The sequence below is a fragment of the Hyperolius riggenbachi genome, chromosome 12 (genome assembly GCF_040937935.1).
Source record: "Hyperolius riggenbachi isolate aHypRig1 chromosome 12, aHypRig1.pri, whole genome shotgun sequence".
Classification (NCBI taxonomy): Eukaryota; Metazoa; Chordata; class Amphibia; order Anura; family Hyperoliidae; genus Hyperolius; species Hyperolius riggenbachi.
The window spans coordinates 38,561,401-38,588,980 of record NC_090657.1 but is presented as its reverse complement, the minus strand read 5'-3'; the positions used below and the strand labels follow the sequence as shown (position 1 = coordinate 38,588,980).

The window sequence follows — 27,580 nt, the reverse complement described above, 5'->3', positions numbered from 1 at the left end:
TGTGTAAAAAGGGCACTGCCATAGACTTCAATGTTGTTTTGCTGCGAATCTCGGCTGTAAGGTGCGGAGAAGGGCACCCAAGTATTTTTCTTTTTTCGGCTATAAAAGGATGCTGGGTATAACAGAGGTTTTTCTTATGGCTATATAAATGCGGCCACAAGATCGGTTATATCAGCAGATTACTACATATATTTATATTAGTTAATTCAGTTATATCCGTTCAAAATAGCATTTATGTTTGACATGAAATGCAGCAAAGAATGGTCACCACCATGGGGGAGTAAGGTTAGGTAGCACTACCAGGAGTATTGGGGTTAGACACCACCAAGGTTGGTCTTAGAGATGGGCATCAACACGGGTGGGGGTGGTCTTAGGGTTAGGCACCATGGGGGGGTCTTAATGTTGTGTACAACTGGGGGGGGGGGGTCTTAGGGTTAGGAACCACCGGGGGGGGGTGTCTTATGGTTAGGCACCACTCGGGGAGAGTCCTGTGAGAGTAGGGAGAAGTTGGGTCAAAGGAATCACTTTTCTCGGCTATATTCAACACAGTTTCAGAACCAAAACATAAAAACCTTGGCTATATCTGAGAAACTCTTACAGCCCCCCAAACATTTCGGCTATATCCAGCGCCCTTTTGTAGCCGAAAAAAATCTTGCCTATATTCCCCGACCCCCCCCCCCCCCCCCACCTTGGCTACTTGGCTATATCCGGTGCTATTTTGTAGAATATGAATGCTGGTCAGCCTATATTTGCCATTTAATGCATTTTTAAAACAATATATTCCTCTCACTTTTGGTTTCTTTTAAAACTCTGGGGCCTGCAATTCTCTCCAGGTATACCACTCTGTTGTAAACCTCAGAAAAGGGGTGGTAACTTAAAAGACAACTGAAGCGAGAGGGATATGTAAGTTGCTGTGCCGTATTTATTTCCTTTTAGACCACACCAGTTGCCTGGTAATTCTGCTGATCTTCTGCCTCTAATACTTTTGGCCATATACCCTGAACAAGCATGCAGCAGATCAGGTGTTTCTGACATTACCATCAGATCTGACAAGATTATCTGCATGCTTGTTTCCATAGCTCCCAACTGTCCCTCTTTCGGAGGGACAGTCCCTCTTTGGGAGCCCTGTCCCTCTTTCCTCCTAATTGGTCCCTCTTTCGGGACTTTGTCCCTCTTTCTATGTAAATATATATATTTCTCTACTAAAAAATGTTTGGTTGACTCTAAACTTTATTCCCATCCTTTAAATTGATATATTACTAATTTTAAAATGTTAAAATGAACTAAGATAGAAAGGACCAATGGGGTTTGTCTTCTAAAACATATTTTTCTTATAAAATCTTTATGGTATGCGTGACTAGTGGTGTGATTCAGACACTTCTGCAGCCAAATAGACCTGCAGGGCTGCCAGGCAACTGGTATTGCTTAAAAGAAAATAAATATGGCATCCTCCATATTCTTCTCATTTCACCTTTAAACAGACCGCCTCCCCCCCCCTCCCCCCCCCCCAGCAATGTTCAGCAGGCTGGGCTGCTCCCACCCCGTGTGGGCTAATTTAAAAAAAAAATGCCATGTGTGCATGTGTATCTTGCAGAGTAGCTGCAGCGGAGCTTCATACTCAACAGCAGGACAAGTTTCACTCCTCTTCAATGTAGCCGCACCATGCAACCTGTCGACTTGCGGCTCCCGACATGTGAGGAGCTGCAAGGTGGCAGGTTGCACTGTGGCTACACAAAAGAGTGAGGAGGACTTGTCCTCCTGCTGAGATAAGGTAAAGTTTGATGCTCCGCTGCCACTACTCTGCACCCCAGCACTGGGCCTTAGTGAGTAGCGACCCGACCCCCTCCCCCCCCGGGACAATGGCAGGGGTCATGGGGGCAATTATTACACCCCTGCTCCAAGAAAGTTTTTTCTGCTATGTCAGTGTTTCAAGTTCTTGGAAGAATTTCCAGCAGAGAGACCAGTATATTATCATTGTCAGTGTAATGGCTTTTACATGTTGCTTTGCTCTGCAGTAGCTGGTTCTGTCCTGGCCAATATGCTGAAACTGTTCTCACAGAAGATATCCAAATACAAAGTGCAGGTACAGAAAAGCAGCTAATTTATTGCTTATTTATTATTTACATATTGATAGAAAATTTACTTGCATCTTCTGGTTAACTCTACCGGTGGTTTTGGTAGAAAGATATCCCTCTCTGGTAGTTTATAATTCCATGCTCTGCTCTTAGCTATAGCCTTCAATTGTTTTGACCACTAGAGGGAGCATAACACCTTCTTTTGGCTTTATGAAACCTACTGTAGTGCAACAGGCAACATTATTCTAAAGCTGGGTCTACCCGCTGCGATGTTAACTTATCAATCGAGCCGCATCAGCGGCTCGATTGATAAGATCCGACAGGTCCGATTTCGCCGCCGCTCGATTCCCCGCGAGCGGACAATAGCGGGAAATCAAGCGGAAGATAAGTGGCGCCGGCGGGGACGAGCGTGTATCGAATCCGACGCACGCGCGGACGAGCAGGGAGGCGGCGGGTACGCGCGGGGATGCGGAAGAGGCGATCCGGTGGCTAATCAAGCCGCCGGATCGCTCCGTGTAGACGGAGCTTAAGGCTCCTATGGCCTGCAAGAAGATAGGAGTGCAAGGAAAAATGGGTGCCCACTTTCATTAATAAAATTAATATCTACAGATAGGCTTAGTTTTTAAAGTGATAAGTGTGGGTGTTCTTTTTTATGGTGCCCAAATTTATGCACCTGCCTAATTTTGTTTAAACAATTTATTGCACACTTTCTGTAAATCCAATAAACTTCATTTCACTTCTTAAATATCACTTTGTGTCTCCTATATGATATATTTAACTGGCATTTTTTTTTTTATTGTAACAACGAACAATTTATACAGGAAACTTTTTTGCATCTCACTGTATAATATATAATTTTACTCCAATTTAACCTAACCCTACTCTCACACAGCAAAAATCTATTAACCCTTCGCACTCTCGCATGCAAATGTTCAAACAAATGCATTCACAGATTCACTCATCCAGGCACAACTGTTATCCCTAGAGCTAAGTTAAAAGCCGGGGTTTTAGTTCACAGAAGAATGCATTCTTATGCTTAGTCACCTATACTGCGCAGAAGTACCGAGGTAAACATAGGTGTCCTAAGTCTGGCCCTGTAACATGCATAGTGCAAACACATTAATTGCATCAAACCTATCAATGGATTAGGAGCACACATCCTGACGTCCTCTCCTGGGACAGACAGTGCATCTTACCAATCGCACAAGGGAGCTAACGTTATGTGTCCATGTGCACCATGCACATACACCAGCATACGCTGTGTGCATGCTGACAAACACATACAGGGGAAGGAGGGAGTGCACTGAATTAGACCCTAGCCACAGGGGTCAGTAACAAGAAAAAAATACATATATCCAGGCACATCGCCTCTAGTTAGGACATTAAATGTGTGATTGGTAAGATGCACTGTCTGTCCCAGGAGCGGACGTCAGGATGTGTGCTCCTCAGACCCGGCCCTAGACTTTTTGCCGCCTGAGGCAATTTTCAAAGAAATCGCCGCCGCCCCGCCCCCCCCCCCCAAGCCGTGGGTGTGGGGGGCCGCCCGAGCTGGAGGGGACAGCGGGCAGGAAGGGGGTATTGGGCCTAGCGGCGGGGAGGGGGGTCGGACCCCCCCTCCCTCGCCTGGGTCCCCCGTCCTCCGCTCCCCTCCAGCTTTAACAAGGTCCGTGCTGGCTGCAGCTATTTGTAAGAGGCAACGGGCGGGGATTACTCACCTCTTCCTCGTTCCAGGCCAGCGTACGCTTCACTGACGTCACTTCCTGCGGCGTAGCAACCAACCAACATAGTAACCTGTGTTTACTCTTCTGGGAGGGTTTGCCACATCTGCTGGGAGGGCCTAACGTCTCCACCAGCTTGCCCCTTTGAGCTAGTTGTGCATCTCCTGTGTGTGTAAAGGGGCACTATGGTGAAAAAATTGTAAAATGTAAAATATGTGCAAACAAACAAATAAGAAGTACGTTTTTTCCAGAGTAAAATGAACCATAAATTGCTTTTCTCCTATGTTGCTATCACTTACAGTAGACAGCAACATAGGAGATATTTATCACAAACCATATACAGCGTTGTGGTTCCCTGTGATTTCTTTTGTTTTTGGTAACGGGACACGGAAGGCTTTTGAACTCAGCTGAGCATAAGCCGAGTGCATTGTTCTCCTCCCCCCGCTCACTTTTTGCCGCTTCATTGTGCGCTGTGACCCTCCATCGCAACAAAACTTGTTTATTAAAAAAGTAATAATGTACAAGCACTTTGTAATTTTAGTTGATCTTACATGAGGAGCGTAGCGATGTCCCTACCTGTCCAGAGAAAGGCTGGCCTGACCAGCAAAGTGACCTATCTGTCTGACCAATCTGAATGATTGCCCATTAAAGGCTCAGACACACTATAAGCGCTTTTTTGAGCATTTGCGATTGCTGAGCGCTTTTAAAAAATTGCTCCCATTCACTTGCATTACAATAGGTAAAGGATGCCCCCAGTATAGGTATCTAGCTGTAGGTGCCCCCAGTACAGGTAGCCAGGTATAGGTGCCCCCAAATAGGTAGCCAGGCGGAGGGGGCACAGCACGGGTACACGAACAGCAGCTCAGCGGGTAATCAGATACTTGCATGCCACATGTACTTACTCCTGATCCTGTGTTCCATCTCACAGTAATTGCGCCCCTTAGGGGGCGCTGTTACTATGAGATGGAACGCAGGACCAGGAGGAAAGTAAGTACATGTGGCGCTTAATCCAGGCAATGGGAGTATCTGATTACCCACTCAGCCGTTCTATGAGCAAAGTGGCCCCTCCACCCCCCCTCCCAGCAGCACGTGGGAGGTCAAGCGGGTCCAGTCACAGCGGCGACCACAGCAATGGGAGTATCTGATTACCCACTCAGCCGTTCTATGAGCAAAGTGGCCCCTCCACCCCCCCCCCCCCAGCAGCACGTGGGAGGTCAAGTGGGTCCAGTCACAGCGGCGACCACAGCAATGGGAGTATCTGATTACCCACTCAGCCGTTCTATGAGCAAAGTGGCCCCTCCACCCCCCCCCCCCCCCAGCAGCACGTGGGAGGTCAAGTGGGTCCAGTCACAGCGGCGACCACAGCAATGGGAGTATCTGATTACCCACTCAGCCGTTCTATGAGCAAAGTGGCCCCTCCACCCCCCCCCCCCCAGCAGCACGTGGGAGGTCAAGTGGGTCCAGTCACAGCGGCGACATCTGCGACCAAGGCCCCTACGCCATTGCTCATTTCCCTTTCATTGGCTTGAAAAAAATTCCTCTTTGTGATGCTTAATGTCCCTGCCTAACATTTTCCATTTCCTGAAGCCTCAATTCCCTTTCCAAACCACTAACCCTAACCGCACTACCTAATTCCACCCTAAGTAACCCTCCGATATTCCTAACAGCTGAACTCTAACTGGCATACAGCTTATTTACTCTTCATTGGCTGTCACTTTTGTCAATACAGTAGCCTTAACTCTTGCTTATATCTGTCAGGAACCATGCATAACCTTTTCCTGTCTGCCGGTGGCTGCATCTGCATGGACTGCCGGGACTTTCATTGTGCCACCAGCAGAGGGCTCTGTGGACTGTGAGCAGCCCTAATTTTCTGCAACTCATCACATGCATCCTGTTATCACATGGACTATTTAACCTTCCTGGTGGTTAATTAAAACCGCCAGGGGGCAGCGCAGCACTATTTAATTTTTTTTTTTTCTTAAACATGTAGCTAGCCTAGCGCTAGCTACATGACAGCCGCTCTGCAGCGGCAAATCTCCCTACCCTCTTCGATCGCCTCCAGCGATCAAGCCCGTCCGGAAATCCCGTTCTGAACGGGATTTCCATTAGGGCTTCCCCCGTCGCCATGGCGAAGGACGTCGTGACGTCAAAGGGAGTCCCGATCCACCCCTCAGCGCTGCCTGGCACTGATTGGCCAGGCAGCGCACGGGGTCTGGGGGGGGGGGGGCGGCGTGGCAAGCGGCGGCTAATCGGCGCGGAGCGGCGGCGATCGGAGTGCACACGCAGCTAGCAAAGTGCTAGCTGCCTGTTGCAAAAAAAATTATGCAAATCGGCCCAGCAGGGCCTGAGAAATCCTCCTGCGCGACATAGCCCGAGCTCAGCTCGGGCTTACAGCCAGGGAGGTTAAGGACTGCCTCTTCCCCCTGCTAATTGCCAGAACTTTGAGCTCCCAGGTTTGAGTTTCTGGACATCCTGGTTCCTGATTTGTGCCCTGTATTCTGTGTATGCTTTCCTGTTGGCGAACCCTGTTTATTCTGTCTGAGACCTTGCTTTTGCCTAATCCCTGGTACAGTGCTTCTCTGATAACCTTTTGCTGACCTTGCTCTCCTGCTAACTCTGATATTCTGCATGATCCCTTTTTGTACTGCGATTGTGTATATATTATCCTGTATATATTTGCTGTATATATTTAGTTAGACAGTCAGGGTGTTGTACATATTTGTGACTGCTTCCCGGGTTGTTTCTATATATTGTGTGCTGTGCATAGGTTTGCATGATATTTGCATTCACATTTGTGTGTATGCCTGCATTTGCAATAAAACATTATTTGCACCATATTCCTTGGTTCAGTGTCTGTATACTGCAAACTGTGGTCAAAACCCTGTTCCTCCGTTCAGGCCTGTGACAATATCCGTTCAGTGTCCCTGGCAATAAAATAGTCATAGCACTGAACCAATTTTCGCAGATGCTGTGATCAACTGATTCGGGCTCCAGGGCTTACTGACAATTTTTGTCCCAAGTCTACAAAGTGGCTGCCACACTGCCACAACATTAGGCAACCCAACATTTGTGTATCTGGTATTTTATAAATGCACCTGTCAGGCTTCTTCAAGAAGGAAAACAAGATAGATTGAAATTGTAAATACCTTTTTCTACCTCCCTCTGCTATCAGAAGTTGTATTCTGCCAGGAAAACTTTTATGGCTAACATTTGCTTATCAGTGATGTTTATTTTATTCTGACAAGGTACTGATAAGCCAGAAGCTGTCACTTCCACGCCTAACAACTTTTTCATGAAGCAAAAAAAGCAAGTAAAACAGCCTGGTTATTAATGTTTTGTACTGTACATACACATGTTTATCTCATCATGTCACATGTCGCCTCAGGTACACTTTAAGTTGCCCACAGCAATTACAACAACAAATTGGCTGAAATGTAAATCGTGGTATTTGCATTGGCTTTGAAATCATTTGGACAGCGGCACACTGAGAACTGTTAAATTTGCTTTTATTTTGTGGACACAATGGATTTATCCGTTGGACATAATGGACTTGGTCATGGAAGAGGCGTACACACATACATGCACACAAAACCTGTACATACAAGTCTTCTACATCCCGGAGAGAGGGTGTTACTGTCCAGTCTGCCCACTTCCCACTGAGTGGAGAGCTGAGATACAGGAACCAATCAGAAAGTGACAATGGGGTGAAGATTGTTTAAGAAGCTAAAGAAAGACACTGGTCACTCGGGGAGAAGCAAAAGGCCTTTTGAGGTCACCATTTATAGTAGGAATCATCATACCTGTAGGGAAATAGAATTGAGTGTTAGCTGTATAGAATGCAGGCCCGGATTTACATCACAGGAGCCTATAGGCACAGATGTCTTGGCACCCTAAACCTCGCCCTCCATGAACCTACAAAACTCCGCAAAAAATGCACTGCAACTGTGCTGCCTGCCCCAGCTGTTACTGCTCCCTTACTTCCTTTGCCCATCATATGTAGCTACAGGTGCCCCTAAGTATTAGGTAGCTAATATTGGGTAGCTGACTGAAATGAGATTTGGTCAGTGGAATTCCAAGAACAGAGTGAGTAGCCTCTCTTTTACACTCTCATCAGGACTTTGCATAGCAAATGAGAGAGGGGAGGCACTCCAGGAGGGGTGTGTGAGCCACCTTTCCATCATCAGGCGCCTGTAGGCACGTGCCTACAGTGCCTTATGATAAATCCAGCTCTGACAGAATGTAATATATGTGAAATGTGTTTGAGGTCTGCCATGCTTGGAATTATGGGATGGAGTCTGGGGGATCAGAGACCCTTCCATTAGGAGCCTCAATTAACCTAAGAGGTTTTCTAACATATTACACCATAACATCTATAGAGTAATGCTCACAAACTTGGGTTGCAAAACTAGCAACCACTGTAAGTGCCATGGAGAGGAGCCCATCTTCACTCAGGGTCTTGGGGCTTTCAATCAGCAAAGTCACACTCTAGACAAAACTTTAAAGTTCAAAGTACTTGGAACAGGCATTCCCCTGATTGGGGGGAAAGGGGGGGAGGGGGGTGGGTTGATATTTCTAATCAACCATTTATGCGGCCTGGACGTGATTGCCACGTCCAGGTGGCTGCTCTACAGCTTGTGCGCGCTTCCATGCTCGATCGCGTAGCCCAGAGATCATTGTTCCCTTTCATGGATCTAAGTCCCCAGCAGAAAAACCGATGGCTTCTCATCAGAGGGCGCAGTCTTTCTGACATAGTGTCCTCTCCTCTATATGCTTCTTGGAAGCGATCAGTACGCTTCCAGGGCTAAAAAAAAAAAAAAAAAAAAAAAACTCACTGTGGCCAAATAGTAAAACTACATTTATATACATTTTTAATAAAATAAACCCACATTATTACATTTAAAATTAGCGGTTTACATCCCACACCAAAAATTACCTAAATACATTTTTTTTTAATGAGAAAAAAAAATACAATAAAAAAAAAAAACTTTTGTAGTTACCTAAGGGTCTGAACTTTTTTAATATGCATGTGAAAAAAAACATTTTTTAAATTATAATCTTGTAAATCGTGATGGATGCAAAACTGAAAAAAATGCACCTTTATTTCCAAATAAAATATAGGCGCCATACATTGTGATAGGGACATAATTTAAATGGTGTAATAACCGGGACAAATGGGCAAATAAAATACATAGGTTTTAATTATGGTAGCATTTATTATTTTAAATCTATGTCTGAAAACTGAGAAATAATGACTTTTAACAATATTAAGGGGAAAAAAATGGAAAAAAAATAATTTAGAAAAAAATAATTCTTAGCAAAATGTACCACTACCACCCAAAGAAAGCCTAATTGGTGGTGGAAAACAACAAGATATAGATCAATTCATTGTGATAAGTAGTGATAAAGTTATTGGCGAATGAATGGGAGGTGAAAATGTCTCTGATAGTGCTGGGCGTAATGGAAAAAACTACGCTTACGGATCATTATGCGTAATTTTACGCTATTACGCATTACGGTTACGGCGTAGACATTAATCTACGGTTCATGTCTGTAATTATGCATGATCCTTACGCAATTACGTGTAAGAATACCGTAATGCAGGTTGTTACGGTACAGTCTTATGCGTAATTTTCCTACTAGCAATTAATGCGTAAGGCCATGCTCCCAAGCGGAAAAGTTGACGCATGGATCAATGTTAGGTAGCGGCCGACTTTAAGGGTTAATAGCAAAGCCCCCTTAAATGCTAAGAGCCTCAAATTTGGAGAATATATTAAGGAGATCAGAAGGAATAAGAGGAACAACATTTTTTTAAAAAGACCTTATAGTTTTTCAGAAAATCGATTTTAAAGTTTCAAAGGAAAAATGTATACATTTAAAAACCCGCCGACTTTAACGGTTAATAGCAAATCGATTTTTAAGTTTCAAGGGCAAAAATGTCTTTTAAATGCGGAAAATGTCAGTTTTTTTTGCACAGGTAACAATAGTGTATTATTTTCATAGATTCCCCCAAGTGGGAAGAGTTTTACTTACTTCGTTCTGAGTGTGGGAAATATAAAAAAAAAACGACGTGGGGTCCCCCCTCCCAGACCTCTTTAACCCCTGGTCCCCCATGCAGGCTGGGATAGCCAGAATGCGGAGCACCGGCCGCGTGGGGCTCCGCACCCTGACTATACCAGCCCGCATGGACCCTTGGGGGGTCTCGGAAGGGGAGGGGCAGCCAAGCTTTCCCCTCCCCCTCCGAGCCCTTGTCCAATCCAAGGACAAGGGGCTCTTCTCCACCTCCGATGGGCGGTGGAGGTGGCTTTGCTATTAACCCTTAAAGTCGGCGGCTTTTTTAAATTATACGGGAGCGTAATATTACGCGATTACGGCAGACTGTGTAATTTCAATAGGAGTTTACGGTCTTGCGCGTAATTTGATACACGTAATAACGTAACTTGCGGTCTACGCGTAATTAATTACGTGTAATACCGTAACCTTACACGTAACGCTTACGGTGCATTTGTAGTGAATTACGATGCGTAATTACGCTAATGCGTAATTTCGGCCCAGCACTGGTCTCTGATGCATAAAGTGAAAAATACCCACGGGCTGAGATGGTTAACTGAGAAATAGGTGCCTCCCCTCCCCCCCCCCCCCCCAAAAAAAAACAGGTTCTGTCTAGGGCGCACCTTATCTACATGATGATGATGTCTGGTTCAGTGGTCCTGGTGCAATTGCAACCTCTGCAACCCCTATAGCAACGCCACTGACTTCTTGCACTGTTCTGTTTACTCTGATAAATGTTAGCCCTTAACACACATTCAGATCCGAGAAATCGAACCACTGCTTTTTGTTACTCCTTGGTACACACTGCTAGTGGAGCCACCATAGTTACACTGTAACAGCTGCTGCCATATTAATTTCCTATTAACCACTTCCCGACCGCGCACTAATACCACGTGTCGGCAAAGTGGCAGCTGCAGGACCAGCAACGCAGTTCTGCATCGCCGGCTCCAGGCTAATTAATCAGAAAGCAGCCGCTCGCGCGAGCAGCTGCTTCCTGTCAATTCACGGCGGGGGGCTCCATGAATAGCCTGCGGGCCGCCGATCGCGGCTCGCAGGCTAAATGTAAACACAAGCGGAAATAATCCGCTTTGTTTACATTGTACGGCGTTGTTGCGCAGCATCGCCGTAAGGCAGATCGGCGATCCCCGGCCAATCAGCGGCCGGGGATCGCCGCCATGTGACAGGGGACAGCCTGTCACTGGCTGCACAGGACGGATAGCGTCCTGTGCAGCCCAGATTGCCAGGGGGGACAGGGATGAGAGGGAGGGGGGCTTTGAGGTCCCCCCCCCCCCGCATACACCCAGGCAGGCAGGAGAGATCAGACCCCCCCAGCACATCATCCCCCTAGTGGGGAAAAAAGGGGGGCGATCTGGTCGCTCTGCCTGCACCCTGATCTGTGCTGGGGGCTGCACAGCCCACCCAGCACAGATCAGCTAAGACGCTGGTCCTTAAGGGGGGGGTAAAGGGTGGGTCCTCAAGTGGTTAAACAATACCAGTTGCCTGGCACTGGCAGTCCTGCTGATCATTCTGTTTGCAGTTATGTCTGAATCACACACCAGAAACAAGCATGCAGATCTGACAATCAATGACAGAAACATACAATCTACTGCATGCTTGTTCAGGGTCTATGGCTAAAAGTAATAGAGGCAGAGGATCAGTAGGGCTGCCAGGCTACTGGTATTACTTAACAGGAATTAAATATGGCAGCCTCCATATTCCCTCTCGCTTCAGTTTTATTTTAAAGGGGAACTGAAGAGAGAGGTATATGGAGGCTGTCCTGTTTATTTCCTTTTAATCAATACCAGTTACCTGGCGGCCCTGCTGGTCTATTTCTCTGCAGTAGTATCTGATTAAAACCAGAAACAAGCATGCAGCTAGTCTTGTCAAATCAGACTTATAAGTCTGAACCACTGAAACACCTGATCTGCTGCATGCTTGTTCAGGGGCTATGGCTAATAGTATTAGAGGCAGAGGATCAGCAGGGCTGCCAGGCAACTGATATTGTCTAAAAGGAAATAAACATGACAGCCTCCATATACCTCTCTCTTCAGTTCCCCTTTAACTATTTGACATTCCTGGACGTGAAACTCACGTCCAGGAAGCCATGTCCGCTCCTGCGCATTCCCATGGCCGATCGCGTGCACGCGCGCTCCCGGACACGGTTTGTTAGCCAGCGAATCAGTAAATCGGGCAACGGTGCCCGATCACTGATTCCTCTCCTCCGCAGAAAAAGCGACAGCTTCTCTCGGAAGCTACGCTTTTTCTGTTTCCTATGTTCCCCTACGTCGCTCTAAGCGTACGTGTTACGCTTAGAGTGACGTCACTGTAAACTCATGGCTGCCATCTTGTGGCCAAAAAGTAAACCACATCTAAATGTTAAATAAAAATAAAAATACACATTTACAAAAATAAAAATACAATTTCAATCCCACCCTCCCAAAAATACCCACATAAAATGTTTAATTAAAAAATACAAAACCATTACAATGAAAAAAAAACAAAACAAAAAAAAACACAAATATTTACCTAAGGGTCTAAACTTTTTAAATATCTATGTAAAGATGAAATCTTTCTATTTTTTTTTTTTATTATAAGCTTGTACATAGTGATGAATGCAAAACGGAAAAAATGCACTTTTATTTCCAAATAAAATTTTGTCGCCATACATTATGATAGGGACATAAATTAAACGGTGTAATAACCGGGACAAATGGGCATATACAATACGTGGGTTTTAATTATGGAGGCATATATTATTTTAAAACTATAATTGTCGAAAAGTGACAAATGATTTTTTTTCTTATTTTTCCTTTTAAAATGCATTTACAGTAAAGTGGCTCTTAGCAAAATGTACCCCCCAAAGAAAGCCTAATTGGTGGCGGAAAAAACAAGATATAGATCAGTTCATTGTGATAAGTAGTAATAAAGTTATAGGCTAATGAATGAGAGGTGAACATAGCTCGGATGCATAAAGTGAAAAACGACTGAATGCGAACTGGTTAAGGAAGGTTTCGTGCAAAGAACGCCACATAACGATCTCACTGCTTACTAGCTTAGAGTGCACTTTTATTAAAGCCAAAAAAGCCAACTAAACTTAAAGGACCACTCCAGCAAAAAAAGTAAGCAGTTAAAATCTGACAGAACCAACCAGTTTTGCATCAGTCCATCATCTCATTCTCAGGATTTTCTTTGTTTTCAAAAGCATTTCCAGTTTAACTGCCAAAATGGTAAGATACCAGCCAGCCTCCCTACATGTTTGCATGCTATTTTGTCAGTTAAAGGGACTCTGAGCACCTCTCATGGGCATGCCTTTGCAGTACTGGTCGAAGTCTTAAAGCGGTATCGTCACCATAAAAATCAAATTTCAACAGCAACTGGTCTGAGTGTATTAAGTGATGAGGATGCTAATCCTGCATTCAAAACTTTCAAAATGTTTTCTGCTGTTATGATTTGGAATAATCATATACCTTAGGAGCACTGGCCCTTTAGTAGTCGGTGCCAAAGAATTGCATGCTGGGGGTTCTTTTTATCTATAATATATTCCTCCTCTTCCCTTTATTTCCCTGCCTGTTGCTTATCTGAAACCTGATCCCCTAATCACTTGTGTTTACAAGAAAGGCTGAGGTGACTCCGCGATTGGAGGAGACAAGAAAAAAAGTAAAGGGCAGAAATGACATCACGAGTTAACCTTTACTGTGGGCAAAAGACATGGCCCCCACCAGGAACAGAATTCTTGTCATTTACTATATAACATTCACTGAAATCAAAACGTGGACAGTACAATACATGTGTTATGTAAGTAGATCAAGTATTTATCTACTTATATATGTGTTTTTTATATATATCTTGTGCTCTCCTCTTTCTTTTGATGCCTGAATCGCCATTCTACACCAAATAGTTTTAATTTGATTTCAATTTAAAACTCGCTGCTGCCATCTTGGCTATGTTATAACTTCCGAGTCACTCCTGTCTTCTCTGTTAGAGAAGTGCATCACTTAAAGGGGTTCTTTCGCGAAAAAAGTAGGCAGTTAAAAAATATGACAGATGACAGGTTTTGGGCCAGTCCATCTTTTTAAGGGGGATTCTCAGGGCTTTCTTTGTTTTCAACAGAATTTCCTGAACAACAGTTTAACTGCCAAAATAGCAAGATACCAGCCGGCCTCCCTAATCACTTGCACACTATTATGTCAGTTAGATTTTGCAACTGCTGTTCAGGAAATGCTGCTGAAAACAAAGAAAGCCCTGAGAATCCCCCTTAAAAAGATGGACTGGCCCAAAACCTGTCATTTATCACATTTTTTAACTGCCTACTTTTTTCGCGAAAGAACTCCTTTAATGAATACAGGTGGCCCGACCGGTTCGCATGCGAGCATTAACACGCAAACTTTGGTGGTTCTCGTTCGCCACCGAACACGAACTATATGCGAGTTCGACCCGCCCCCTATACTACGTCATTAGGGTTGACCCTCTACATCACAGTCAGCAGACACATGGCAGCCAATCAGGCTACACTCCCTCCTGGAGCCCCCCCCCCCCCCCCCCTTATAAAAGGCAGGCAGCGTCGGCCATTTCCCTCACGTGTGTGGCTGCAGTAATTAGAGAAGGGAGAGCTTGCTGCAGAGATATTAGGGAAAGCTTAGTTAGGCTCTTGTTAGGCTTGTTAGCTTGCTCCTTGCTGATACGTATTGCTAAAAAGCACCAATCAACTGCTCTTTTGAGAGCTAATGTTGTTCACCCAAAATAATAACGTCGTTGCTTCATTGTGGACAGACCAAATTCGATCAGCTGGACAGTCACTGTTGTTCTTTCATTCAGCTACCTCAGCCTGACCACATGGGCTTGAAAACCGCCATCACCTGCACTCTGGCTATGGTGCGCACCAGTCCAGAACGGCCGTCGCTACACAAACCAGTGTTTGCCGTGCGTTACACAGTGACTTTGGTCTGTCAGTGTGAAGCAGTACACTAATTACACTACCTGATTGATGTATACACATGCAAGATGTTTTAAAGCACTTTAGGCCTCCAATTTAGCATGCAATGTGATTTCTGCCCTTAAAACGCTGCTGTGCATGAAATCCTGTTTTTTTTGTTTGTTTTTTTTGCTTGCTTGTTTTTTTTTTTCCGCTGGGACTTTTGCCGTGTATCCCACTCCGCTATGTCCCCCTCCCAGGTGTTAGACCCCTTGAAACATCTTTTCCATCACTTTTGTGGCCAGCATAAATGTTTCTAGTTTGTAAAGTTCGCCTCCCCATTGATGTCTATTGCGGTTCACGAAAGAACCGAACTTTTGCGGAAGTTTGCATTCGAGGTTCGCAAACCGCAAATCTGAGGTTCGAGCCATCTCTATTGATGAATGAAGCAGGAAGAGGAAGTGACACGCTTGGTCATTGCAAGAGGCTCCTCCAGAGGGGTCATAGCACGACTTTGTTGGAAGTAATCTGGCTTAAAGACATACCCATGAGAGGTGCTCGGAGTCCCTTTAAAATCTGACCAGGCCTATTGAAGATTTGTTTTTCATTTCCGCTGCCATTCACATGTGGGTTTACCTTTATATTTTTGGTTACTGACTGGCTTCAGCTTCTGCTCAGACAGATGACTGATTACTCCCCCTCAAGAAATTTTCTTTCATAGTATATAGAGAATTCATGATGCCTTCAGTGACTATAATTTTCTTGGTCCTGAGGCAATTCCTTTTCTCCACGCACGCACGCACGCACGCACGCACACCACCTTTGACCCTTTGACTGGATAGCTGCTGTTGCTACATGGCTACTAAAAAAAAAAAAAAAAAGGGATCACTTCCTATAACAGGAGAGTGTTCACTAGCACCATCTTGTGGGCAAAAAGTAAAATTACACATACAGGCAGGTACATGTACATGCACAATATTAATAAAATAACTTACACTTCCAAAGCCACCTTCCCCCCTCCCCCCCAAAAAAAAGAATCTTGTAGAGAGTTTAAAAAAAACACATAAATAGTTGCCTTAGGGACTTGGCTTTTTTTTTTTTTAATCTATATTTTATTAGGAAAAATTACTTTTACTTTACTACATAGGGGCTTGTAATTATGGACCGGACAAAAAAAAAACGAAAAAGAACACCTATATTTCCAAATATATTGTCATCATACATTGTGATAGGGACATAATTTAAACTGTTTAATAATCGGGACAACTGGGCAAATAAAATGTGTCGGTTTTATCCATAGAACATTTAATTTTAAAACTATAATGGGTGAAAACTGGGGGAAAAAAAGTTTCCATTATTTTCATATTTTTCCCATTAACCACCTCGGCGTTCTGATTCCCAAGGATTTCTGTGCAAAAAGCGGTACATTTAATTTTCAGCACCTTTTTTCCTGTAACTTACCAAAATGAGCCAAGCAAGAGTTTAGTATACATTCTGAGTATAATAAAAGTGTCAAACACTAATTCTTGTCAAAAATAAAATAAAATTTATTAATAACTAACTGAAATACCTTGCATTTTTTCTCAATGCAGAAATATAAAGAAAATGCAGAAATAAATAAATCAATGCAGAAATAAATAAATGAAGGCAGAAACAAAATTATACAGGGTACAAGTGTACCTTAGAACACTTCTTTAGTGTGGTAGATCTTGAAGCATGGTAATGCGCAAAGTGGCACGTCACAATCTGGGCAGTAAGTGCGGGTCTCTTTCCGCATCTTTTTGCCATCCTTGTCCTTCTTATTGCAGCAAACAACGCACCTTCTTGTAGGGTTTGCTTTCTGTGGGGTCGGTGGCAAGTACTCCACAAAGTGTCTCCCTGAAAGCCGTGCCGGATTCACGACATATGATGCCCTGCGCCCCGGTCTAGATGTTGACTCTGGTGGGGGGTACTTCATGCAGATTGCTTCCGTCAGCTGCCAGACAAAGTCATGGTGGGGTACAGGCCTTACACAGCTTTTCTTGTAGAGCACATAGCCATTCCACAAACACTGCTCAAGTAAGTGGCGGAAATTTTTTTTATAATATTTCCGCTGCTGCTTGCGGACAGCCGGATAGAAAGTCATGGCTCCATCAGCCCTGTCCACACCCCCCATAGTGTTGTTGTAATCCAGTATGGCTTTGGGTTTATCCACCTCCTGTTTACTCCTGTTGGTGGTGCGGACAGTCTCGGCATTATGAATAGTGCTGAGGACACATACATCACGTTTGTCCTTCCACCTTAGAGCCATCATTTTGCCTTTCTGCCAGGCAACGACCTCCCCCTTTTTCAGCTTCCTGGCAGAAAAGGCCGGCGGCAGATTCCGACGGTTAGCCCTCAAGGTACCATAGGCATCGGTTTTATGCTGGACCAGGTAATCAAAAAGTTCAGGGGAGCTGTAGAAATTGTCTGTCGTCAGGCAGTACCCCTGATCCAGCAATGGCTCAATTAGGGTTAGGACAGAGGAGGTGGCACACCCAAACTGGCTGAACTGAGGGGCAAATTTGGTGCCTTTGCCCGTGTAAATTACAGAGTTCCAGATGTACCCGGAGTTGGCCTCACATAACATAAACGACTTCACCCCAAAGCGTGCCCTTTTTGATGCAATAAATTGCACCCAGCTCAGTCTCCCCTTATATGCCATGAGGCTTTCGTCAACCGTGATGTCGCGATCTGGAACATACACAGCCTTGAAGTTCGCAACAATCATCTGGTATATGTCCCAAATTTTTTTCAGCTTGGGTGCGGGATGGGTGGCCTCATCAAACTCCTTGTTGTTTCCGAAGTGCAAATACTTCATGATGAGGGTATACTGTGGCTCGGACATAACAGATCCAAAGAAGGGCGTACTGAGGATCTTATTAGTGGTCCAGTACCACTTCTGCAGCGGCTTACCAACCACTCCCTGGAGGATGACGAGCCCCAGGAACACCCAGATGTCGTTGCTGGTCACAGGTTCCCACTTCCTGCTCCGCGAGAACCTGGGTAGAGAAGATTCCTGCTGATGTTGCGCTGCATAGCGATTCGTCTCCTCAACGATCTTGCGGATGACGTCATCAGTCAGGAAGAGCTCCAGAAAGGACAGCGGACTCTCGTCGCACGCGATCTTCTGCCCGGGTGCCCCTGTGAAGGGGAACCTGGGTGGCGGAGCTTGAGTGGGGCTCCCCAGCTCACACCAGGTGCGTGCGACCGTCACTGGCTCCTCGGCTTCCTCATCACTGGTCTCCGTCTCCGAAGACAGGTTACCGGGAACCTCGCTGTCTGTCGATTCCTCTAGGAGCTCGTCTTCGCTGTCGCTTGCCTCGAGGACATCCAGCAACTCCTCGTCACGCACACGCCTCCGGGAGGACGAGGCCATGACCCCAAGCAGGGTACGGGGTCACAGGCAGCGACAAACCCCCCCCCCCCCCCAAAAAAAAAAACAGCAAAAGCAAACGCACAGGGATCACAGCGTCTTGAAAAAGACGGAAAGCAATACGCAATCTGACAGTAATATGAACGAAGCTAAGGCTGGAAAAAAAGCAGTAATCGCACATAAATCGCACAGAAATCACAGATGCTAGCTGACAACAGACTAACACTGGACGCTGGGGACTCTGAAAGAGGGAGAGCCAGTAACTGTTCAGGGTTTTTATTGAGAGCTGACAGGTGTTTGTGTTTGTGCAAACAACTTTTTGAATTACTGTAGCATGATTGGATTACATAGAGTTTGTGTACCTATGTAATCCAATGATGCTGTCGCCGCGACGGACACTAGGGGGCGCAGGAGCCGGCGTCAGAGGAAGTGGCTGGGCTACGCCATCTTCCCTGACTGCCGGATCTCCGTAGGCTTGCGGAGAGAAGAGGGGAGCGGGGACCGGAGGATCTGGGGAGCCTGGGACCGGCGATCAGAGCCCAGCAGGAGGGAGAGGGAGCGCCGCAGCAGCACAGAGAAGGCGGCGGAAATCATGCGCTGCACAGCGGTGAGTGGGGACAGCGCTGGACGAGCTGAGCTCGTCCTAAACACTAACAGCAACTTTTTCTTGGACGAGCTCAGCTCGTCCAGAATGCTAGGGTGGTTAAAACACAATTGGAATAAAAAAAAAATTCTTAGCAAAATGTACTACCAACAGAAAGCCTGATTGGTAGTGAAAAAAAATGAGGTATAGATCATTTTGTTGTGATTAGTAATAAAGTTATTGGGAATAAATGGGAGGAGCACTGACAGGTGAAAATTGCTCTGGTCTGTTAGGGTAAAAACCCTCGGGGTGAACTGGTTAAACAATACCCAGTTGCCTGGCAGTCCTGCTGATCTTTCTGGTCAGTAGGGTCTCAATCACTCACCTGAAACAAGAATGCAGCTAATCTTGTCTGATGTTTATCATAGACCTCTGATCTGCACGCTTGTTCAGGGTGTATGATATTGGAGGCAGGGGATCAGCAGGTCAGCCAGGCAATGTTTTAAAAGGAAATAAACATGTCCGCCTCCATATCCCTCTCACCTTGGGTTCCCTTTAAGTCCCCCTTAATTTTCAAAACTGAACCCATTATCCAGGTGTGTAGCCTGGGAGCTTCAAAAGGGAGATCAGATGGCGTGCCTTACAAGGATTGAGGCTGGAGAATCTTCCTTCCTTCCGCCAGCAAGGCACCCCTTTCTGACTACTGGGCAGGAGCCTCCTCCCTTCCCTGTCCACCCAAGAATAGGGGGTGGGCTTATAAATAGTAAAACAGGAAGCCCTTATGGTTGGCAACTTTGAATGAAATGTAAGCTACCGGTCCGCCCCATGTGATGAGTGTAGGAATCATATGTAATTTGCATATTCTCTAAAAAAAAAATCCCAAACAGGCCTTTGACTAAACTAAACTTATACTTATGGGCTATTTACAAATTTTGAATACATTTTTAAATTGGCTTGTAACCAATAATGAATCCATCAGTGAGATAGTGGATAGGGCGGAGGCGCCCAATGTATGTTCTATTTTAGTATTTTTAAATACAAATAAAAAATTATATAATGAGAGGTAATTGCTTAGTTCTTCAGAAGATATAGACACCAGCTCAACTGGAAAAAAAAGTTTTTATTCAAAAAGCAATCTGACAACGCGTTTCACGGGTCATGGGCCGCTTCCTCAGGTCCATACAAAATGCCTTGATAGCATAGGGGATAGAGTATAGGTGCCTCTGTCATGTAAGTGGACATTAGAGGCGCCTATACTCTATCCCCTATGCTATCAAGGCATTTTGCATTGACCTGAGGAAGCGGGCCATGACCCGTGAAACGCGTTGTCAGATTGCTTTTTGAATAAAAACTTTTTTTCCAGTTGAGCTGGTACCTATATCTTCTGGAGAGTTAAGCAGTTACCTCTCTTTTTATTATATAATTTTTTTATTTGTTTTTAAAAATACTACAATAGAACGCACATTGGGCGCCTCCATCTTACCCACTACCAGTCACAGCTCCTTTTGGAGGTAATAGCTTTGCAGTTTTTCAGGAAAGTCTACCATACTACAGGAGAGCGACCTTCCAGTATCCAGCAGGACATGGAGTACCGAGCAGGCATGGTTAATTCCCTGCAGGCCTATACAGTGCAGTGGCTGCAGGAACTGCAACCCACCTTTGTGAGTATCTATTTATATGATTTTATCCTCCCTATACCTATGATCAGGGCCGGTTTTACCATAAGGCACTGTAGGCACGTGCCTACAGGCGCCTAATGATGGAAAGGCGACTTACTCCCCTCCTACTCCTCCCCCCTCCTACTCCTCCTCCCCCCCTTGCCTCCCTCCTGATCTCCCTTCAGTTGGGTGCACCTTTAACTACCTATTACATTGGGGCATCTCTAGCTACTTAATACTGAGGGTACCTCTGGCTGCCTAATACTAAGGGACACCTGCAGCTACCTATGATGGGCAGGGGAAGTAAGGGGAAAGTGACAGTTGGGCCAGCCAGCACACTTGCGGTTCGGGAAGGTGTTTGTAGGTTCATGGAGGACAAAGTCTAAGGTGCCAGGACATCTGTCCCTGTAGGCTACTGTCTGCTAACGATACTGCACCATTGGGCTCCCGGTCTCTCCCTACTTCTCACCTAGGCATTCTTGGCCCTTACAAGAATCACCAAAAGGGAAAAAAAACTACATCAGTGAGATAAGTTGCAGTGACCTGGTGCTCAAGATTCTAAATAGATTCATGTAGAAAATGTCTACATGACAGATTCCTGGCTGGGGTACCTAAAATTTGCAACTGGGAATTTGATGGATTTGGTCAATGACGTCATCTAGAACAGAGTTCCCCAACCCTGTCTTCAAGGCCTACCAACAGTACATGTTTTGCAGGAAACCACAAACATTCACAGGTGAGGTAATTGGTGCCCCAGCAGAGCTGATTAACTTCCTGTGTGGATTTACAGAAAACATGCACTGTTGGTGGGCGTTGAGGACAGGGTTGAGGAACAGTGATATAGAATACCAAGCACGACTGGTGTTACCGCCGGAGCTGGTAACCGGACACTTAGCAGTAAAGGGTTAATGTGTACAGTTCAGTGAGTAATATTTCACCCTGGTTGATGCTATGACGACATCACTTGATGATTTGATACAAATGGTAGATATCTGTGGAATTACGTTTGGATACATTACATTTTATAATGCTGAATACGTGGAATTACGTTTCGGTACATTACATTTTAATTTTAAGCCTGGTAAGAGTATTTGGCCTCAATTCACTAAGCTTATCTCCTGTCTTTAATAACTCTTCTAGAGTTTTTACCATGGTGATAAGGCATGTAGTATTCAGGAAACCTTTTACCTCAGGCAAGCCTAAAGTTAACTCTTCTGTCTTTAAATTAACTCTCCAATCCTTAAAATAACTCCAGAGTTAAAGACAAGCTGTTAATTAGCTGCATGTGAAAATAACTACAGAGGAGGCAAATTAACTACAGGAGAGGTAACTTAAGGAATGAAGAGGTAAGATAACTCTCTCACGTGTGGAGGTAAGTTTTCTCTTGCCTTATTATCTCTAGCATGATCTTAGTGAATTGAGGCCAAATGTTTTATTTCATTCAATGATTTTTCAAAGTGTCTATTTTCCCCTCCCCCTCTTTATCTTGAACCTTTTAACTCTGGAGTGGGTAGAGCTTCACAACATATTAAATGTTTAGTTTTGTTACAATGGGGTGTGCGCAATAAACTTCATTCAGCAGGATCACGCAGGTAAAGTCTTACGTACGTTGAGTAGAGTGTAATGCATTGCATGCAATTCATTGCATTCTGCTCTACTCATTGTGCAGTATAATTTTACACAAGTAATTGTTACTAGTGCAGTTTATTGCATGCAGCCCAATTGTAAAATGGAAAACTGGGATAACTGATGCAATACTTCCTAAAGGTGCCTCAGAGCAGACTTCCAAAGTAATTTTTGTTGTCAATAGTATGTTCAGGATTCTGCCATCATTTCTAAACCCCCTCACCCACTCCCCTTTTCCTCCTGCTTTAAGATTTTATTTGTTTATTTATTTATTTATTTATTTTTAAAGGCAAGAAAATGCGGTCACTGTGCTTCAGGTGAGGGATCTTTTCCACTAATTGCGCTTCAATCCAATCTTTGGAGCAATATGCATTTTGCAGATTGCAAGGACACATCTGAGCGGTTTAGGTAGCCTCAAACACTGCCGCTCCACGCAGCTCCTGTGGGCCACACTGGCCCACTTTCAACTTCACTTTTTCACTTTAACAACGCTGGAATGAGAGACTGTCTCTCATTCACAGTGTGCAGGGAGGCGGGGGAGTGGCAGGGGGAACGGCCGGGGAGAGAGAGCTACCCAATGGCAGCTCTGGAAACCCTGCAGGGACGCCCTTGGCGAGCGTTTTAAACAGGGAATCCCTCTCCCCTGTGTTTACCTCTGAGATAGCGACAAATATTGTCCCTAATCTCGATGGGCTATAGCGCAGTGGTGGTGGTGGGGGGGGGGGGGGGGACAGAGAGTGGCAGTGTGTGGACACAGAAGCATGTCATGAGACTGAGAACATGCCTCTGTGTCCCATCTGCACCCTGTGGAACCGCCTCGGGTTCTCTTTTACGTGGATCTGAGATTATACACAAACAGAATGGAATAGCCTGACCTTTACCAGAATGGAATAGCCTGACCTTTACCAGAATGGAATAGCCTGACCTTTACCAGAATGGAATAGCCTGACCTTTACCAGAATGGAATAGCCTGACCTTTACCAGAATGGAATAGCCTGACCTTTACCAGAATGGAATAGCCTGACCTTTACCAGAATGGAATAGCCTGACCTTTACCAGAATGGAATAGCCTGACCTTTACCAGAATGGAATAGCCTGACCTTTACCAGAATGGAATAGCCTGACCTTTACCAGAATGGAATAGCCTGACCTTTACCAGAATGGAATAGCCTGACCTTTACCAGAATGGAATAGCCTGACCTTTACCAGAATGGAATAGCCTGACCTTTACCAGAATGGAATAGCCTGACCTTTACCAGAATGGAATAGCCTGACCTTTACCAGAATGGAATAGCCTGACCTTTACCAGAATGGAATAGTTAACAGCTTTTTCTTCCAAATTCCTCCAAAATATCCTGTAATAATGTGATAGTATTTTGATAGATTCTTCATGTTGAGGACTTCACTATTCTCAAGAGATCGAATGTATTGTGAGGCTTAGGGCTCTTTTCCACTACAGTGTTTGCGATGGCTGAATCGCAAAAACGCAAACCGCTAGTGATTTTCAAAATCGCTACAGTTTGCTTTTAACATAGGAATTGCGGTAGGTCATTTCCACTACCGCGATTCGTTTTTTACCCAATCGCACGGCAGAACGATTATTGCCGCGATTTTGCTATGCACCGCATAGCAAAATTGCGATCGGAAACGGGAACTCGCCGGGAATTTTTTACCTTTGGCTGAATCGCAATCGCTAGCGCTTAGCGTTAACCCTAGCGATTGCACGTGGAAAGAGCCCTAAGACTTGTTTGCAAAGAAGTGGTGATTCCATAACAGATCATCATTTCTAATCTATATTAATTTATGGGTTGCCCCTTAAAGATTTCAGTATGCATGGAGGTGCAATCTGGTTACTTTACGGTGGCAATCAGTCATTTCATTACTTACTGTAATTATCCTAAAATAATGATCCAAGGCTCCATTCCCTTGAATGATTGTCTATGCTGAATGAAAGGGAATTGTAGCATAGTCATGGCCTTTAACCACTTGAGGACCACAGTGTTAAACCCCCCCCTAAAGACGAGGCCTTTTTATTGTTAATTGGCCACTGCAGCTTTAAGGCCAAGCTGCAGGGCCGCACAACCACAGCACACAAGTGATTTCCCCCCCCCCCCCCCCCCCCCCCCCCCCCCCTTTTCCTCCTCACCAACAGAGCTCTCTGTTGGTGGGGTCTGATCGCTGCACGGTTGTTGTTTTTTTTTTTTATATATACATTTTTTTTAAAATAAATTTAGCTTTTTTTTTTTATTTGTTCTCCCTTGCTCCCTCCCTCCCCCCGCCAGCCAATCAGGGTGATCAGCTGTCATAGGCTTCAGTGTCACACGGCTGTCCCCAGTACAGCGCTGCTACAGGTCGCATCGCTGTACATGTGAATACAGCAATTGCCGCTCGAAGACTGACGGGCGGGGCGGAGCTCTGCCCCCCGAAAAGGAGATGCGCAATCTCCTGCAGTAGCCGGCCCCAGGGACTTGACGCCAATTGGCGTTTAGGCGGTCCTGGGGCTGCCGCCACGCACATTGGCGTGGAGCGGTCCTTTAAGTAGTTAGAGACACTGAAGCGAAAAAAAATGATTTCTATGTGTAGTACAGCTAAGAAATTAAGCATTAGGAGCAGAAACATCAGTCTAAAGGTGGCCATACATGGTACAATTTTTCAATTAGATAATTTAGTTCGATTATTCCATTAGATCGAATATAAAGATTTTTCCCAGCATGTCCGATCATTTTTCCAGAAAAAACGGGATAATCGTTCGAATTTCTTGATCGAAAAAAAAAATATTTTCAACTTTCATTCAATTCGATCATTTAGATCGAATAAACGGAAAATCGAACGTTTTTATTGTACCGTGTGTGGCCACCATAATGGTGCCATACATGGTACAATTTTTCAATTTTTTTCGATTAGATCATTTAGTTCGATTATTCCATTAGATCGAATATAAATATTTTTCCATCATGTCCGATCAGATTTTTTTTTTTGAAAAAAACGGGATAATCGTTCGAATTTCTTGATCGAAAAAAAATATTTTCTACTTTCATTCGATTCGATCATTTAGATCGAAAAAAATGGGATAATCGAACGTTTTTATTGTACCATGTATGGCCACCATAATATTCGTTTCCAGTACAGGAAGAGCTAAGAAACTCCAGTTATCTATGCAAATTACCATTCAGCTCAGGCGCGGAGCTAGGGGGGGGGTCGGGGTAGGACAAGTGCCCCGGGCGCCGGTCCCCAAGGGCGCCCAGCTGAGCTTCGGGTTTTGTTTTTTTTGCGGGGCTGAGGGGAGCAGCGCAGAGAAGAGAGAGAGCTATGCGGACGGTGGGGAAGGGGGGCCATCTCCCCCCTCCTTCCCTCACCTTAGGTGCTCTCTCTCTCCCCTCGCTGTCCCCTCCAATGTCTGTCCGGTGGCTGGCAGCGTGCGGCGGAACTCACCTCCGTCACGCTCCAGCGCCGCGTCGGAACACCGGCCGGAAGTTCGGGTGCGCAGCCGCTGCTCTGGTCTGGACCAGACCAGAGTAGCGGCAGATCTATCCGGCGCTGCGACGAGACGGAGGTAAGTTCCGCCCGCCGCTGCCAGCCACCGGACAGACATTGGAGGGGACAGCGAGGGAGAGAGAGCAGCTCTTCTCTGCGCTGCTTCCCTCCTGCTGGGGAGGGGGACACCTGGCTACCTACTCTGGGCACCTATACCTCTGGCTACCTACTCTGGGCACATATACCCCTGGCTACTGGCTACCTACTCTGGGCACATATACCCCTGGCTACCTACTCTGGGCACATATACCCCTGCCTACATATATTGGGCACATATACCCCTAACTACATATACTGGGCATATACCCCTGGCTACCTACTCTGGCCACATATAACCCTGGCTACCTACTCTGGGCACATATACCCCTGCCTACATATAATGGGCACATATACCCCTAACTACATATACTGGGCATATACCCCTGGCTACCTACTCTGGGCACATATACCCCTGGCTACCTACTCTGGGCACATATACCCCTGCCTACATATATTGGGCACATATACCCCTAACTACATATACTGGGCATATACCCCTGGCTACCTACTCTGGGCACCTATACCCCTGGCTACCTACTCTGGGCACCTATACCCCTGGCTACCTACTCTGGGCACCTATACCCCTGGCTACCTACTCTGGGCACCTATACCCCTGGCTACCTACTCTGGGCACATATACCCCTGGCTACCTACTCTGGGCACATATACCCCTGCCTACATATACTGGGCATATATACCCCCTGGCTACATATACTGGGCATATATACCCCCTGGCTACATATACTGGGCATATATACCCCCTGGCTACGTGGACTGGGCATATATATACCACTGGCTACATATACTGGGCATATATATACCACTGGCTACATATACTGGGCATATATATACCACTGGCTACATATACTGGGCATATATATACCACTGGCTACATATACTGGGCACATATACCCCTGGCTACGTGGACTGGGCATATATACCCCCTGGCTACGTGGACTGGGCATATATACCCCCTGGCTACTTATACTGGGCATATATACCCCTGGCTACATATACTGGGCATATATACCCCTGGCTACATATACTGGGCATATATACCCCTGGCTACATATACTGGGCATATATACCCCCTGGCTACGTGGACTGGGCATATATACCCCCCCTGGCTACATATACTGGGCATATATACACCTGGCTACATATACTGGGCATATATACCCCCTGGCTACATATACTGGGCATATATACCCCTGGCTACATATACTGGGCATATATACCCCTGGCTACATATACTGGGCACATATACGCCTGACTATATATACTGGGCGCATATTATTCTCCTGGCTACATATACTGGGCATATATATACCACTGGCTACATATACTGGGCATATATATACCACTGGCTACATATACTGGGCACATATACCTCTGGCTACATATACTGGGCACACATACCCCTGCCTACATATACTGGGCACATATACCCCTGGCTAACTGTTCTGTGGACATCTCTACCCCTGGCTACCTGTTCTGGGGACATCTATACCGCTGGCCACCTATTCTGGGGACATCTATACTGCTGGCCACCTATTCTGGGGACAACTATAGACCTGGGGCTACCTATTTTTGGGGAACCACGTCAGGTTGAGTGTATTTTGGAGAACTGCTGCCAGGTGAGAGGTGTCTACCATATTAAGGGGGCATTCTACCTATTTATGTGAAATGCTGTCTATTTATGTGACTCATGACTGCTGAATTTGTCTTTTTGGGGGCCTCATGGTTACTGAATTTGTCTTGTTGGGGGCCTCATGATTTGTTGGGGGCCTCAAGATCGCTGAATTTGTCTTGTTGGGGGCCTCATGATTGCTAAATTTGTCTTGTTGGGGGCCTCATGATTGCTGAGTTGGTTATGTTGGGGGCCTCATGATTGCTGAATTTGTCTTGATGGGGGGGGCTCATGATTGCTGAATTTGTCTTGGAACATGCTGGAAGGTACATACTGAGGGAGGGTGGGTGAGCGTGAGCCTGC

General features: G+C 45.5%; 1 protein-coding gene across 1 annotated transcript in view; it reads right to left on the bottom strand.

The window, feature by feature from the left end:
• Positions 1–7,565: 7,565 nt before the first annotated feature.
• LOC137540923 (peptide YY-like) overlaps positions 7,566–27,580 on the bottom strand; it is a 33,795-nt gene continuing 13,780 nt past the window's right edge. Inside the window, exon 5 of the mRNA XM_068262103.1 lies at positions 7,566–7,593. Within this exon, the coding sequence (XP_068118204.1) occupies positions 7,566–7,593 (28 nt within the window). The remainder of the gene's footprint in view (positions 7,594–27,580) is intronic.